The following is a 17954-nucleotide window of genomic DNA, read 5'->3' as shown; positions in this document are numbered from 1 at the left end:
TTCAGGGAATTCAGCCAAACCCGAGGAATTCACACAAACCCGGGGAATTCACCCTAACCCAGGGAATTCACCCTAACCCAGGGAATTCACTCAAACCCGCAGGATTCAGCCCAGACCCAGGGAATTCACACAACCCCACGTGTTTATTTCACCCTTATCCCACGGATCCACCCCGAACTCAGGTGTTTGTTTCACCACAAATCCGAAGGATTCACCCCACACTCGGGAAATCAGATTGGGCACTTTAAACTGAAAGTTTGTGCTGTAAATTACTTTAAATTGATGGTATTGTGATTATTACTACTCTTATTTTACATTAACTTATCTCTATATATTCCTATACTTTTTTATATTTGTATTATATTTTTATAGATAATAGTTTTATATATATATTAGTTATACTTTACATTACTGATATATTTTATATGTTTTAAAATATCTCTATTAAATAGAAATATTTTAGTGTATTCTTCTATTATTCATAGAAGAAATTACTTAATAGGTTATTATTTTATTTCTATTTAGTTTTCTGCTAAGTTAGTTTTAGCTCAGAAACAATGCATCCTTTGTTTTCCCCCTTCAGACCCAACTTTCTCTGGTTTTAATTATTTGTGTTCAAATGCAACAAGATGTTTGTAAAATAACTGCAGAAAACAAATAATAATCCAATCAAACCCTCCCCCCCCCAAAAAAAACCACACACACAAAAAACCCACAACAAAACAAAAAACAAACAAACAAACAAAACAAAAAAAAAACAAACAAAACTTTAAATCAAGGTGACATTTAGATCCAGCTGGAGTATGAACAAGCATCTCTGAAATGTCAGATTAGTACTCTTAAAAAAAAACACCTCAGAACCATCAATGACATCAACACATTCTGATTTAAGTTGCACCAGGGTGAATTACACTCAAGAAAGCTCAGAGACCATGGTAACAGAAGTGATTGTGGTTTTATTGTAGAAAAAAAGAAGATAAAATGGGAGCTGTGCCCAACAGAAACAGTGGTTAAGGTTGATTTAAATGTAGTTAATAGAAGTATTCCAACAAAGACAGAAAGCCAAACTTGGCATTCCTGCTTCAATTCTAACACAAACTGGTAAACTAATGAATGAAGACAATTTAAAACAGATCTTGTATATTTTAATTGTAATTAGAGTAACAATTCCAATTTTTTATTTTGTAAATCTGATGATATATATACCCAAGAAATGAACAGAAGAGTTGAAGTAAAGTAGCACCAGCCTTGTAGAGTATGGAAATAGAGAGCTCAGCACTTCCTCCCCAACCTAAAACCCACTTGAATATTGTAAAAAGCAGCACTCCAAGCTTAGGGGAACCACAACTGACAGACTGTTTGAAAGACCCAACTCAAGTGCTCTATTTTCCCCGAAGCTCACTCTCCCATGTCCCAGCTCCTGAGCATCACAATCCAACCCTTTTCCCTGGATAAGAAGCCCTCAGGCAGCTCCTCCCTGGGCTGCAAAGAATTCCTTCTTTTGAATGAGAAGTTTCCCAAGGTCACATGCTCCCCCCACAAACACAGGTGAAATCAACTTTAAAGCCATTATTGTTTCCTTCTACTTAAAAATTGTACAAGACCTGATGAGCCATCAGGAGAGTAATTAATCCTAACATCCACTAATGCATTGTCTCTGTTGAAATCATGCAGAACCTTTGTTGTGGAAACCTTTAAGCTGCCAAGTCTCAAGAGAGGTATGATTTGGCTAAATTTTCAACCTATTATTTGAGACCTCTGCAGAGCTCCCTGAATACTGATACTTCCACCAAGTCTTACATTTTTGCTGCTCTTGACAATCTTGGGAAACTTCCTTTGGGTTACTGTACCTCAGTGAGACAGGAGGGACACCTTCCTTTTTCTTCCTTTAGCAACAGGGAAATGAAAGAAGGAAAGAAAAATCTCTGAAACTGAGGGGGGGAAAAAGTAAAAAATTATCAGGGAACAATTAGAGAGACAACCTAAACATCATTCACCACCTGCTATACATTGATTTTTGTTAACACCTGTAAAATTTAACACCTTCTCCACATACTGTTTGCTACTAACCACAGTCACTATTTTACCTACTTTTCAATACTTGATCAAGTATTAAGCCTTTATCTTAAGTTCAAAAAAAAAAAAAAGAAGAAGAAAGAAAAAAGTCCTCTGAAGTCACTGAAACTGTACTTGTTTACACTTCAGGGCAAGGGGCCCCATTTCTCATGTCATTTTCACCTGAAGTATTTCAGGAGGGAAAGAGACACAGAGGAAAGGTAACAGGAACTGCAAAGTACACACAACAACCTAGAATAATACTGCTCCTACAGTATCTTGTGCAGACAACTTTCCATAAACACAACAGTATGTTTAAATATAAGGCAAATGGACACTGGAGGCCACTAAAACTCACTTGTGTATTCCTCTTAAGGGAGTAAAAGTCCAATTTCATTTAAGTGCTATAAAAGTAAACCTAACACATAGTATTGTTAAGAATTACATATTTAAAAATGCTCTGTTATCTATGCTTGTTTGCCTAACAATCTGTTTACAGAATTTACATTTTTATTCTGAAAGTGTTTTTTTAAAAAAGATTTGTTTCCAGAGAGCTGCTGTTTAACTCCAAGTCTTAGTACAGCTGATTGAGCTGGTGCTTCAACAGAGCTATAATCTGTTTCTTAGTACAGCAGCCACTGTTCTTATAATCCTTAAAACAGCAAAATTCCCAAGGCAGATTTGTCAGGAAGCTGTAAACAAGTAATTTTCCAAGACTTATTGGCAACAAACAAAGTGATCCCTAGTCTAGGTTTTAATTCTCTCTGCCAAATTTCAGTTTTGGAAACTGTGGAATCTACTTCCCAATTAATACTCTGGAGCAGTTTGGAAACTTGTCTCTGAGGAAGAGTCAACATCTATTTCCAACGCAGACTCATCAGGATTCGGGAGGAAATTCGCATAGGACTTTAAGTCTGACTGCTCCTGGATATCAGCAGGAGCATTTTTCACAGCTGAGTGCATGAAGCATGAAGATTCCCAGAGCCAGCTCTCAATGTGAGCAGCAGAGTGAGGCATTTTGAGGTGGCAGTACGAAGAACGAAATTCCACAGTAGATGGGACAGTTTGACATTTTCTTAGTGATGCATAATTGTCTTTCCTGTTTAAAAAGAAAGAAGGAAAAGATTAATGGTGTTTCAATGGCATTTTTGTCATGTTTACAAGGAGCAAATACAGTTGTTCACCTTCCTGAAGGCCATCTCTGCATTCCACTTTACAATCAGCTCGTTATCACCAACCTGAACAAGTGGAAGAGAACTTATGTACACTCTAAACCAGCACCTGAATCACCAGGTTAGCCTTTTCCAATCTGAGAAACAGGAAACTGAAGTTTTATCCAAGAACACCCTAATTTTTTTTTCAAGTTTTCTCTTCTCTCTGGCAGTGCTTTTGGGAATAAAAACCCAAGAACTCAAACAACAAAAAACCAACAAAACAAGATGCCACAACCCCTCTCACAAATAAAAATACCTCAACTTGCCATACACAGACACTTCAACACAGCTTGAGCTGCTTTTCCACAAGAAAACCAGTGCTTGTGTTTAATCATGATGCAATGACCAAAGAACCCTTCTTAGAAGTTATTTCTGCAACAAACTTGTGATTCTGTGTCTTCCCAAAGCCTGTCTCAGATGAAGAAACTCAGGATTGGTAAGTCTGGAATGCAAGAAACTGCTGAATGAGGGTAAAAGCAGGAAGGTGATGATCCCCAAATTCATTGTGGAAAGGAATCAGGAATATTAAGAAATGAAGGAACAAAAGACACTGGATTTACATTTTCTATCAAGTAACTGAGGAGAGGACAGCAGGATGAATAGCAAATATATACCAAGAACTACATTTTTGCTCAGAGAGATGCCTCAAAAGCCAAATGGTGTAATTCAAGAAAAGAGAGAACTTCTAAAACTGTGTCACTTGCGTGCAGCAGCACTCCACTTTACCTGGCTGTACAGAACAGCTTGCTTTTAGCCTGGGCATAAACTGTGGCAGCAATCCGAAAAAGCTGCTCCTGCATCCATCGAACGTCAGCAGGCATGTCAGGAAACCAGTTCACCAACCTGCAGGCAAAACCAAAACACAACTTGTTATATTTTTACACACCCTGTCCCACAGCTCAAACAGCTTTTTTCTTCCCAAATCGACTCCCCTAACCAAGGTGTCCATTTCTTCTCAGCCTCCCTGAATTCCCATCCAGCCCTCTCATCTCTCTTCTACAAGCTAAGAAAAGGGGCAGCACAAATCACTGCATCTCTGAGTGGCTGACCAGTGTGTGCATTCCACACCCTGTGACCAGCACAGGAATCCTGCAAAATATTCCTGTTCCCAAGACATTCATGATAGGAACTTTCTGCTCAGTTTAAAGCAAGGTGGAAGAGGAAGGAAGAACAAAAGAAAAGCACAATGGAAGAACAAAGAGAAGGCAGAACGAGAACAATGCCCCAGATGTACTTTTTTTTTTCCTTATGATACCCTTAACATAAGTCAGCTACATCAGACTGGGACAAGGAGGAAAATCCCACAGAGAAATCTGGGGAAACTTGCTTCTTCCCCATCCACCAAAAATGGCACAGAAGTGCCACATTCAGTGACACAGAAAATACCTCACTGGAGTTCTTTATGGTTAGATTACCAGAACTGATTTTTTAAGATTTTGTAACGATAGTCATGACATCTGCTGCTCAAGGACTGGAATTCCCTTAAGTAAGCACAAAGCTTAATATTCACGGTGCATTCACTGAGCAGAACTTCTCCTTGACAAGAATTGAAACTCATCATATTAATCCCTCTTAAGCTTCAAGAGCACAAGTCTCAGTCAACCTAAACCAAACTGGTAAGAGAATTTATATGGTGAGTAGACAGTGGATTTCACTCCTGACTTCAGAAAGAAGCACAGAAAGGATGTGGAAAGAGTTCAGATACCCCTGCAGAATATAGTAATGAAGAATGTAATCCTGGAAAGCACAACTAAGGGTGCTTCTTTTGATCAATTACAAGGTAGCTATTAGTAATATGAGTGTGTTATTTAAGAACCTTCTTAATGTGCCTATTTATCTATGAATTATATAGGCTTTAGGAGGATGCATCTACAGGTAGAAATAATGGGTCTTTTGACCCATTTACCGCTTGAATTATTGAGTCCCAGAAAGCCTCCAACACTGAATAAACTCTCAATGAGTGCATTTCCAAAATGATGATAATTCTAAAGGAGTTCTTTACAAGTTTCTTACCGTAAAGCAACCGAGTAAGCAGACTCCACTGGGAGCGTGTATGGCAGCATCAGGTAGGATATCACCCTCATGGGGAACAGCTTAGAGAACTGAGCATAGAGTCCATTCTGTTCTTTACAAGCTTCCTGCAGTGCTTAAGAATAATTATTAGGGAAAACGTGTTACACTATCTGAAAGCAGTTTCAATAACATTCTCAGAGTTTTGTAATAGCCAGTCAATATTATCAAGTGTTACTGAATGAGGCTCAGTTAGAAAATGAAAGAATTAATCTCAGGGCACTCTTACCATAAACTGTCTCTATGATATTTTAAAATATGGGAATACAGACTCATGCCACAGTGGCCAAACATATTATCCAGAACTTCTAAGCAATAGATCTAAATATTAATGTAAAAAAAAAAAAAAAAAAAAAAAAAATCAAAGTTTGCCACTCAGAGTTACAGGAAACAGCCTGAAGCATACACCTTTACGAAGTCTGGGAGGTAGACTCTCAAATATGCTCTTCTCCAAAGGCCAAGGATTTTGCTTTAGCTGATCATTTAAGCTGGTCATTTTCAAAGTTTCCATTCCATTATTCTCTGTCAATTTTCTTCTCTTCACGTGGTCAATGTGCTGTTGTGCAGCCTCGTGAGGGTTTCTTTTTGTGAAGGACAAGTGGATATAAATTGATTCATTCAGAATGCCTGAAAGAGTCAAGAGCTTTCACTTAGGTTTGATTCACAGGCCTCCTGAGCACCTGTACAACACCTGAGGTCTGTGTGTCTGAACAAAGACTGGTCCTGAGGGAACATCATCTACCCCATGTCAAATGCACCTGGCTCTCAGGATCCCCCAAAAGTTTAATCACAGTGATGGCTCTTCTGAAGGCTTAAGTCTTACTTTAAAACTGGTTCTAGAGAAAAGGAAACACATAGTCATTTACTATTGTTGTTTTCCTCCAAGAAAGCAAAGGAGAGGAGGAAAACTGATTTAATATGTATTTGAAAGAAAATGCTAAAACACATCAGATATTTGGGAAATTTGATATGGCAAGTATCACATGAGTACTTTGAGGCATTGCTACAACAGGGCTGAAAAGGAAAGCAACTAGGTTACAATATTTTTTTCAGTTGTATCCAAAGTACAGATCTAAATCAACGTGGGTTGCATTGCAAAACTGGTGCCAATTAAGAAAGAGCACTGGTAACTACCTTAGAAACAAGCACTAGACAACGATTACAAAGAGAAAAACATAAGAAGTGTATTTACACTTGATTTCCAGAAAATCAGTATAAAATTACATATGAAAAAGACTGCCAAATTTGACTAGAATCCATACCTGCATACAACAGAACCTGTGTCTTACTTGAAAGTACTAGTAAAAGACAGATGTCAAAAGAATACACAGTGAATTTAGCAAAGGAAAATATTTGAAGTGTCACAGATGGGGGGCAAATTAATTCTTACAGCTGAAATAAGTTAATAAGAAAGGCGATGCATAATGAACAACCTTGGAAAGGTTATAATTATCATTGATTAAGCTTGATGCAAAACAACCCTGTGACAGAATAAAAACAAAGTTGATCACAGGATCAGCAGTGTGAAAAGGAGGACAACAGTGCAATACAGAGAGGACATGGGGCAGAGAGAGTGAGGAGGAACTGCAAGGAATGTCAGATATTAGTGTCAGATGGAAGCTTGCACACAGAAAACCTATGGGTGCAGGATAGCTCAGAACAACCACAAACCAGAGGCTCTTTGTAGAGCTTGTGCTTTTAATCACCTGGTAAAAGCTATAAAGCTACACTCTCTCATTAAATAATAATAATACATAATAATAGCACTATAGAAAATCAAGCTCTTAAGCAGAACTGTGAGGTTCTTCAGTGAAGAGCATTGTTTCAAGACAACTTGAATATTAAGTAAGCAGGCATCAGCAGAGTACATCAATGACTGCAATACATCCTGCAGCTGGTATTATCTGTAATGGTGCAGAAGTCCCATTTCTATTCCCATTCCTCTCATCTCACCCAGTACCAATTTGCTTCTGCATTCAAAGACTACAGGGCCCAGGCACATTTAACACAGGATTAACTTCATCCTAATATGAAGTCACTGTCTTCAAGTTTTTGTTTGTCTCAAAGAGCGCAGAGCAATAGTATTTATCAATATAAAACATGTTATTAGAATTCTAGGAGTAGAGTAGCAGAACTCGTAATTCTTCTTTCTAAACTTATCTAGGTGTCAACAACTGCTCCACTGTTAGTTGTCATCTTCTAAAGTCTTCTCTCACACAGAGGGTTTGTGTGTGACTGAGTTTTTCTTTTTCTGGTAGTCCAGCTCCCACTTCTGGACTACCAGAAAATGACTCGGATGACAGCAGAGAGGAGGCAATAGAAGATACAGGTTTCAGAGGAGTGGGAAGCAGTAGCCTATTCCCACCCTGCACAATTAAGAGGAAAGCCAAGTTATAATATAATTTGCCTAGAACTGGAATTCTTTGGAAATTTCACTTAACATTTACTTCACACAGATTTGACAAAACCCCAAAAGTTCAATTATTGTGTGGCACAGTTCACCTCAGGTGAACTATAACTATGGCATTTCTACAAGAATGAAACTATCATGATCCCTCCAAAATTCTCAAACACCCTTCTTAGCTACACACAACCCCCTCATCCTTTTTGTTTGTTTTGATCTGTGTTTTTTTAGTTTGTTTTTTAAACTCAGGTAAAGACCATATAATCTATAATTATCTGAAAGTTTAACATACCATTCTCCTTCAAGAATTTAAGAGCATCCAAATATCCCTGCTCACAGATCTCTCCGAGTACCTGCAAATACAGAGTAAACGAGTCAGACAAATAAAAAGGAGTTTCAACTTCAGATCAACAGTTTGCAGAATGAAAAGCCACTTTCATCCACCTTCCACTCTTGGAAGAGAAAAGCCACTTTAACAACTGCTGGAATGCAACATATTCAGGTTAATGTGGCTGCTGTGATGATGCATACGTGATCAGGCGCATTAACTTATCTTTCAGCTGTCACAGATGCAATGAATGATGGCATTCAAACAGACTGGAAGACTTCCCTCTCCTCCTGTGTCCTTGATTAGCTCTTCAGAAGCTGCTAGCAGCAATGAAACAGGGTGTTTGGAGTATGCCGAATCCCTTCCTTCCCTCCCAGTGCTTCTCACTTCCCAAAGCTTTGAAAAATTAGCTGTGCAATTCTGATGCTCAGGCTCAGACTTATCTTCCCTATGAAAATATCTTTTACAAGATGCAATACCAGCTCACCTACACAGAGGTACTAGTATAAAATAAATAAATAAATAAATAAATAAAGCCTGCATAAGTAGAATTTCAAATTTGTCTTGAAGTGGTCAAAAAGCAGACAGAAAATTTGCTTTATTGCTGTACTATATCCCAAGCCAGTTGAAAAGGTCTCGTGGGGTTTTTTTGTTTGGTTGGTTTTTTCCACAACAGCAATTCAAGATCATTTCCCTCTTCAGATCTGCAACTAACAGCAATGAACAAAGTTTAAAAGCAACTTGCCTGTGCCAAGTATTAATTAAGACCTTTACAAAACCATGAAACTTTAGAACTTCTTCTAATTTCTTGGCATGTAAACATGAAAGGACTACAAACTGACTGTTGTTAATTTCCCAGTGTTGATTTTATGATAGAATCCTGTGATAATTCCCAAATAAATACTGAAAGCCAGTAGCAGGATATGCATTTTTAGCACAAGAGAGACTAAAACCAAGGAGGACGTAGACAAAACAGGAAAAGATAGAAACAAGATACATCACCAGAGAAGTTTGTGTGACTGGATGGAATGCTAAGACACTGGAACTTTCTGCAAAAGCTTTCATGTGGAGAGATGAAGCAAAGGAAGGCAGGGGCTGACCTTGGGTTCAGGTGGAAAGAGCGCTTGTGTTAAGCGATAAAGGTTGCCCAGGCTGAACTGAATGCTGGTGTTGGTCACGTTCATCTCGTGGAAGTTGGCTGACTTCCCCTTGGGACAGATGTCACACTCCCCAGCGAAAGGGGACACTGTGATGGTGTTCTTACACTCATAGTGAGGCAGGTTGTCACTGATTCCTCCGTCCACATAACGCTACAAAAGGAATGGGAACAACACATCTCAAGGGCTGACAATGTCTCAGCAGCAGAGTCCCCCATGCAAAAATAAAACAGCACTTAAGGCTGTAACTTAAGCCTGGTGCTCCCAAGCTAAACATTTTGAGGGGCATCATCTGTTCTCTAATGCCAATAAACATTCCTACGTAAAGTTCCATAGGCAGTGCAAGCATATTCCATCTGGGATTTTTCTGTATGTTTTTTTAAAGATGATAATCCTACACAACGTATAGAGAAAAGCAGCTCCATGCTTCAAAGTTCAAGTTCCAAGATACTAAGGCATTCTAACTTAAAAATACTCTTCAGAATTAGAATTTGATAGAAAAGCATCAAAATGGATGTGGACATAAGGAAATGGAAGTAAAGATGGACAGTGCTTCAGAAATTTTGCCAAGTCACAGACATCAATTATGCTTTGTGTGCAAGTTCCAGGTTATGCTTTTGTCTCCTTCACACTGAATGGCCCATTTCGCTACTTTTAGTGCATCACCACCTCAGACATTTTAAGATTCGAGGCCCAAAGTGCTCTCTTTTGGGGTAGCTGCACTGTCTAGTGCAGCAGCTCCAGTGGCTACAGACACACCCTCCACTCGCTCACAGCAGCCAGCTTTCCAGTGGGCCACAGGAAACTGGTTTGTTCCCAAACCACCAGCTTTGCTGGTTCAGAAGCTGCATTTTCCTCCTCCCTAACAGGCCACCAGACCTAAACTGTAGGTCCTTATCAAATATATGTGTAACAGCAGTGATCTGAGCAGGAGCAACGTGGATTGTCAGTTTCAGCTGCCCTGATACCCTGACCATTCTGAGAAACACATTAGGAATTAGGAAGAGGGCAGCTCATGGCCTGTCAGCTTCCCAGGATACCCTCTGGACCCAGCAGCCTGCAGCTCCTGCCAAACTTTAGGTGTGTAATGCAATCGCTAAAGTACAAGTGAAACCCCCAAGTCGTTCATGGCATAAATAAAATACAACAGGTCTGGCAAAGGAAAACCCTTCTCATGGAAGTATTAAAAGGTGGAAGTACATATCTGAGTCACTGTTCTACTGATCTAAATGATTTTCATGACTTGGAGTATCTGCTCAGCTGTTCCTCCAGGTCATTTTTTTAAATCTAAAACCACTGCTGTGTTTGAAAGGAGTAAAAAAATCCAAACAAAAGCCACCACACCCAAAAGCTTTTGGGTTGGCAGATAGATACACCTCTTAAATGTTATCCTTAAGCCTTTGTTTTACTGTATACAGGCAGGAATGCCAAGCAGTAAACAGCAAGATGTCACAAACTTTACATTTTTAACATTCTGTTGTGCTTAAGTCTACAGGAGTCATGCCAACTATATGTAACTGTGGTATTCTTACTAAGTCACATCCCAAAATGCCTCCCAAGCATTAAAATCATATCAAAATAATTGCAAAGATTAAAAGAATAGAATGATGCCTTCTCTTCCTCAAAATACAGCCAAATGAAGCATCACTTGTATGGTTTTGTGCTCTGAACCAAGCCTTTTAAAATAACATTGTTGTCTGGTGACAAGAACTGAACAGCCAGATTAGCCTGGATCCACCTAAACCTTGGATTCAGTCCAACGTCCTGTTTTCATAACACCTTTAATCTGGAAGAGTTTAAGGAGACATACAAGGTTTAGAAGTACAGATAAAGAAAATCCCTATACAGTTCTAATCACTTTTGCTTAAATTTCAGCATGAAGAAAAAAACAAATACATTTCACATCTATTCTTGACCTTTTAATACTTGCAAATTGCCTTGAGAACAGGGTGTTATCAACCGCTGTTAAAGACGTCTCAAGTTTTCTTTCTTCCTTCCCTTCTCCTTGTGCAAGGAGCACCAGAGTTGGAAGGAAAGCAAATGCAAGTGAATAGAACAGGGTAACAAAAAGCCACCGATGTCACTGCCTTGATTTGAAATGCAGATCTGCCTCCAGACCTGTAATTATAACACCTACAACAAACCATGCCAACTTTCCTGCAGTTTTTGTCTCTTTAAGGGGGGATTTTAGAGAGCCCAGTGCAGCCATGAAGTATTAAGAGGCTTTGTAACCAGCTGTTCCTGGGAAGCAATAGAACATACTAACATACTGATATTTTACCTCTAAAAGACAAGCTTTCTTACACTGAATGTAAATGCCAGAAGGCATTAAAAAGCTTTGTTTGCACCTAACTGAACACAGAACTTCTAGCCAGTTTTAATGTAGATCTCCCTACCGCCAGAACACAAAGATGTACAATAAACTATATTACAAGATATATCTTTGAACAATTACAGGTGACTCTTCCTGTAAATTTGCGCAGGTGAAAGAGTATCACTTCCTTCAATAAACATTTATCAAGAGGTTACATACTCATTATCTTATAATATCTTTTTCTTTTATTAATGAATTTTAGGGGGCAGAGGAAGGACAGAGAGACAATACGTTTGTGTTAAAATACACATAATATCTTCCACACATTCAGTGTTCCTTTCTTTTTTGGGGAAGTGTTACAGCTACAGTACTAGAAGCTATGATGAAGGCATTTATTTTACAGTAGGATAACAAAAAACCCCACATGCATTCTTAATATTTTCAGAATAGCTAGAACTATTTTTAGATTTTAACAAGAGAGACTTACCACACCTCTAAATGAAGGTGGAATGAGGCCACAATAAATAGGGACAAATGAACTACAGATTAAAGCCTGTAAGAAAATGAGACCATAAAAATTAAATGTTAACTGTTCCATTAGTGACATAAACATTTATCTTTATAAAATAAATTCTTATTCTGTAAGACTATACTTTCATTAGATCCACTGCACTTTTAAGACATTTATCCTTTTTTTATGACTGATTCCTTGTACCTCCTCCCTAAAACAGTTCAGAGACACATTGACTGGGAAAATCAGTTCATGAATCTGGTGTAAAAACGTTTGGGTTCCTCTTTAAAACACTCTCAGAGTAACAATACCTGAAATGTTTAAAGCAGAAACTCAACAGGTGATGTTAAAGAGACATAGGATTATAGAAGTTTCTAAAAGTTACCAAAAAGAAACATACCTGTATAACTTCTTCTTTAGAGTTAAAATTAGATATCAAGGCATTTTTGCCATCTGATACTCTGGTGAGTGAAATACAAAGTCTGCCTGATGACAACTGGTGTGTGTTTTCTGGAAGATTTCTCATCAGCCCATCTCTTATTATCTTTATCACATTAAAGGAAGGATGAAGAGGACCGAGGTTTCGCTTTCTAGCTTCTTTGGCTAATGCCAGAACATCTGCACAAGCCTGAGCTGGAAAGAAAATGCATTGCATTTAACAGCAGAAACACAACCCACACTTGCACTAATGAAACATACCTAGAGCTCCAACTTATCTCTCTTATTGCTGGAATGAAAATGCAAGAGCTTTTTTAACAGATTAAGTAACTGTCCGACATGTTTAAGGAATTTAGGAGTTTTCTGAGAGAGAAAAAAATCACTTTAAGCTTTCAAAAAGATCTCCTGGTGAAGATTAAGCTACTTATACATCATTAAGATGTAGATTCTAAGTGTAAAATACCCATATGAGATACTTGCATTAGGAATTACTCATTCCAGAAATGCATTTTTTGAGGAGAAAGAAAAAAAAAAAAAGAAAAAGGATGAACCAAAATTAAGGTTTTAGGGCACCATTTCTCCTCATTGATACATAAACACACTAAAGGGAACATGAAGTGTATCTGGTAGGAATGCCAGGAGGGAAGTTTTGAAAGCAGTGGGAAAGGAATGTGGAGATCCGTAATACACCATACAGGTCTCCACCTAAATAGGTGCATTTTTACAGTAACAGACACATAATAATCTTTTCTCCAATTAAATCTACGTTTGGGAGCTTCAAACCACTACAAAAGACAGGACTGTTCCTGAAGAACACTAAAATCTTTTCAACATTTAGTCACAGGAAGAAGAGCAGCTCATCCACCTGCAATGTTTTGTTTGACCTTAGAACGTCACATTTCTCCAGGGCACACTTAGAGGGAATTGCTTTGTCAGTTTGGTAAAGGAGAGGGGGGGAAGGTCAAAGTAACACCTTATCAACCTGAGTGATAGGCTACAAGGTCTTCTGAAAATGTTTTCAGAACTTACATACTTGAACAGATAAAATTCAATATATCAGCTTAAATGTGAGCACTGCACTGGCAACAACTCTGCTTAAGCCTTTGAGCTCCGATTAATTTCCAAAGTATGACCTTGCTACAATGTTATTCCCTCCCTCAAATAGCAATAACTAACATTTATCATTCTCAACCAAGAGTCTATGTCCAAAAGATCATCTCTGAAAAATCTGAGGTACCAGACACACTCCATCTTTACCCTTTCAATTCTTTCATTCCGTCCTCGCAGAGGGAAATCTTGAGCCACAAATCCACGGACACTAGTAGCCTGACGCCACCTCCCGCCCCAGAAGACAGCAAACAATTCAGACACAGCTCACTGTTCATGGTCAAATATATGTTTACCTTAGTAAAACACATCTTACACGCAAATAAAAAAAAAATTGCACAAGTCACATTCTGCCAAGTGACGAAGTTACGTCCAAAAGCAGAATCAGGCAGTTTCAGCCGTTCTAATTTTCCCCGCATCCAGATATTCGTTATCGACTCCTTTTTTTATTTAGCAACGCTCAGTCTTCCAAACTTTCTAAAAACAGCCGTGTTGCTGGAGTCTGAGGTACTGAACTACCAGAACTCTGGCCAGGAAGAGAAGTCTTGGAGCATATGCAATAATTACCTGGTCCAAAATAAATACAGATTTGAAAACTTATGCACCAAGCAAGTCACTCGCCTGTTCTAAAATACAAACCAGCAGCAAACAAATACATGCAATTTGATTTAGCAGCTCCCATCATCTCCACATAGAAGAATTTCTACGCTTGAAGTAGTTCATAGGAAAGAAAAGGAAAAAAACAAACATAGATATTTTGTTTATTTTAAACTAATTTAAACCCAGGAACGGCTCCAAGTCAAGAAGGGAAAAAAAAAATTCTATCGAACAGCATGTGATATTAAAACACTGAAAATTTACAAAGCTTTTTTCATTAATTCAACAGACTTCAAAGTAGTTCAACTTCTTTTCTTTCTCCCTTCCTTTTCCAACAGGACTAAAATAAGCTTACCTCTTCGGCTGGTGTATTCCAAACCAGGAACTTCGCAAAAAGGGACTAAGGGCTAGAGTTCAAGTCAAACTGGGATTTTAGGCAGGTCTTGATCTGTCTGTTTTAGTTTTGAAACACAAGAGAGCTAAAGAAATTAATCTTCCTAATAAGTGTGATAAATGTGTTTCTTGTTATAGCTCTGCATTCCTATTTTTAATAATTCGTTAATTACTGCTTTGTTTCACAGGGTAAAACCTGAGAAGTTTACCCCACAGAGTAAAACCTGACATTATATATTTGCAGTCTCCACTAAACTTGTTCTCTTTAAGTGCCCCACTGGAATAGATGATCACACCACTATCAAAACACCAGATCTGCAGGACATCCAAGGAGTGCAGCTTTAACATTCCAGTTTGGAATAGCCTGGAATGCATTTCATCCTCAAAACAATAGTGATGGCTAAGCTTCCCAACCTCCCCCAAATTTCATGAGAGAAACCTCTTTGTCAGACTATAAAAGTACAATTTTCTTTCCCATTCAATGGCTAATGATTATGTTTATCCACATTTGAAGTTCCACGGACTGCCCACCTATCCAGCAGGAAATCTGAATCAAAGAGAAAACCCTTCACTTAAAACATCTGGCTACAAGGCTGCAAGAAATGAAATAGGCTCTTCAATTCTAGCCACAGCCCTTGCTCCAAGATTTGCACACTCTGTTTTGTGTGCACCAGCACACAGACTAGTTCAGGGCTGGGTCCTGCCAAGCCCCAAAACATCTCCAAGTGTGGAGATCCCTCAGCCTCTCTGGGAACCTGTTCTATTATTTTACTACTCTCACAGCAACTGTCTTTTCCTTACACTTCATCTGAATTTACCAGGTTCCAGCTTGTGCCTGCTGCCCTCTCATCCTTCCGCTCACCTCTGCAAATAGCTGGGCTCTATCTACCCAAAGGAAAATGCAACTGTGAAAAAAAACCACAAGACTTACAACCTCAACTGCAGGAACCACAAATACTACACATTAAAGTATATCAGAATAAGAGAGGCATATGATAAAAGCTCACAAAATACATCCTATCACTGTAAAACAGTGTTTCTTTAGAGCTTAGTTACCATGCTCTGCTTTCACACAAGCTCACAAAATACTGCAGCTAGACACTTAGAGCAATTCACAGACTTTAGAATGTGGGTGGTTTTGAATTGTCTTTCAGCATTCCCACGTGATTTTTTTTTTTTTCTTTTTTTTTCCCCATGGCAACACACTCACCCATGGAATTTGCTACCTTGGACAGGGACCACACACACATTTTATTAGAGAAAATCAAAAATCTCAGTTGGCATATGAGATTAGTAATAATTGGGAAAGGTAGCAATTTGAAATCAACAACTCTTAATTATTAAAGTGCTAAACCATTTAAAAGCTGTTATTAACTCATACTGCCAAATAAACAACATACATTTTCTGGACTAAAGAGTGCTTCAAATATTTAAGACAGCTTCCTTCTCAAATCACTTACAATGATTTAATACTTAAAATTGGGTATGTTGTAAAAAAACCAGCTATTGGGGAAAATGATGATTTGTTTTAAAAGCTGTCATAATAACTCAAGTGTGTCATGTTCAGACATTACAGCAAAATGAAATTAAGCAGCACAAGTTTACTGCTAAAGCTTTGAAGAAATTAAGCTTATGTTCTAGAGTTCAGTGGCTAAAGCAGCAGGGACAAACATTGCCCTCCTGTACTTACAGAGAACTTCTGCTTGTCTTAGTCAATGGATTTTTTCCTCAGAAATTTAAAAACAAACCTCTCCAAATTCAAAGGAGGTACTCACTGTTCTCCTCTTCGAAGATGAAATCTGAGTTTACAAAATCCTGTAGTTCTAAACCAGTCAAGGTTGCTGCTAGCAAAAACAATCAGTGTAGAGTCATGAACTAGACAAGCATTACTTAGTGGATTTCTGTAGTATAAACAGAAAACCACTTTCAGATTTTGAGATATTTCATACAGTTGTTTTAAACTGCAATCCAGTTGCTATCCCAAACACCTTGATATTTTGATAGCTTTTATCGAGTTTAATTCCTAGAAAAATGTATATTCATGAGCCCTAAATAGGTAAAAGTAAGGTGTATTTTTCCTACTGCTAGAAAATAAGTGTGTATTTTACAAAGCACACTACATTTAGTTTCAAACTGACACCTTCAATCCAGCATAAACCCAACACAAGATTACCTCTATTATTCAAATGACAATTAAAATCTGTGATTTTAACCAATCCACTGTTTCTAATCATACACCTAAGCGACCTTTGCAACATACACCGTGCCCAGATTAGAGAGGAAAAGCACGTTAAAGCTAACCTAAGCCCTGACCTTAACTCTCTCAGCCTCACCCCAGAAAGGAGCAGCTCTGGAGGAAGCAGGATAAACCTACCCGGCGCCTCACGTGCAGGGAGATAGATGCTCTATTTCCCAACCTAGCGCAAACACTTTGTTTACAGCAGATGACAGGGCTGGCCGACTTGCTCTGGAGGCTGTCAGGGCTCAGCTGCCCGCCGCTCTCCCGGGTAATTCCCGGACTTTGGACAGCGGCGGTGAGAGCAGCGCCTGATGCACCAGAGGAACCCCGACCCTTCGGCCGCGTAAGGGCGGGAATCGGATCGGGCATCGCCGACACCATTCCCTGCGCCACGTTCGGATGTCATCCCACCCACAGGCACACGTTTTAGGGGTGAAGGGAAGCAGAGAATCGGAGCCGGCCCGGCCCGAGGAACCCCGCCGCCCGAGCGCTCCCGGGGCCGCGCCCGCGCTCCCGCGCCTCAGCGGGCCCTGCCCGCCGCACCTGTCCCTTCCCGGGGCTGGCCCCGCCGCCCGCCTCGCCCCGCTCCCCGCGGCCCCGCCGCTGACCCAGAGAGCCGCCCCCGACGAGGACGGCGCCGGCGAGCGCCCCGGCGGAGGCGCCGTAGATGTGCCGCGCGTCGCGGATGACGTGCGGGGCGCGCTCCTGCAGGCAGGTGGCGGCTCCGATGTGGTAGACGCCCAGGAAGCCGCAGCCGGCGAAGGACACGCTCCAGCCGCCCTCGAGGTCCAGCATGGTCGCCGGCGGGCCAGGGGCGCTCCGGTGGCCGCGGCCGCTGCCCGGCGACTGAGCGCGCTCGGCGGGCCGGCCCCGCGCGTTACACGCCGGCCGCGCCCCCACCGCCGGCCGCGCCGCAGCCAATCCCCCGCCGCCGCTCGGTGGCACCGGGCGCTCCAGCCAACCGGAGGGCAGATGCCAATGCGGCCCCGCCTCCTGGCGCCCCCGCCCGGCGCGGGGCGCGCTCCCGCGGGTGCGAGCCGCGCCCCGAGCCCCGCGCCGCTCCGTCCCCTCGGCCCCCGCAGACCTGGGCGACCCCCGAGACCCTTCGCAACCCCTGCCTCGGGCGG

General features: G+C 40.4%; 1 protein-coding gene across 2 annotated transcripts; it reads right to left on the bottom strand.

Moving 5' to 3' along the window:
- Positions 1-959: 959 nt before the first annotated feature.
- On the bottom strand, positions 960-17635 carry LOC120752333 (patatin-like phospholipase domain-containing protein 2). Of its 2 annotated transcripts, none has more exons than XM_040063232.2 (9): positions 17436-17635; positions 12454-12686; positions 12030-12095; positions 9172-9381; positions 8036-8096; positions 5748-5966; positions 5283-5415; positions 3996-4112; positions 960-3154 (listed from the first exon to the last, which is right to left on the bottom strand). In XM_040063232.2, exons 1-9 carry the CDS (start codon positions 17620-17622, stop codon positions 2863-2865), a joined length of 1518 nt encoding a protein of 505 aa, XP_039919166.1. In that variant the 5' UTR covers positions 17623-17635; the 3' UTR covers positions 960-2862. The 2 variants fall into 2 exon arrangements, with proteins under 2 accessions (XP_039919166.1, XP_039919168.1); XM_040063234.2 differs by lacking the exon at positions 17436-17635 and adding an exon at positions 13749-14100.
- Positions 17636-17954: the final 319 nt, after the last annotated feature.

This window comes from Hirundo rustica, chromosome 4 (genome assembly GCF_015227805.2).
Source record: "Hirundo rustica isolate bHirRus1 chromosome 4, bHirRus1.pri.v3, whole genome shotgun sequence".
NCBI classification, from domain to species: Eukaryota; Metazoa; Chordata; class Aves; order Passeriformes; family Hirundinidae; genus Hirundo; species Hirundo rustica.
The sequence above is the reverse complement of the archived record's forward strand: the minus strand, read 5'-3'. Positions and strand labels throughout refer to the sequence as shown.

Coding starts and splice junctions, on each gene's coding strand:
- LOC120752333 (XM_040063232.2), bottom strand. CDS start 17,622: ATGCTGGACCTCGAGGGCGGCTGGAGCGTGTCCTTCGCCGGCTGCGGC. Junction 12,096..12,453: donor CTAAAGAAGAAGTTATACAG/GTATGTTTCTTT, acceptor ATTTTCTTACAG/GCTTTAATCTGTAGTTCATT. Junction 9,382..12,029: donor CACCTTCATTTAGAGGTGTG/GTAAGTCTCTCT, acceptor TTCCTTTTGTAG/CGTTATGTGGACGGAGGAAT.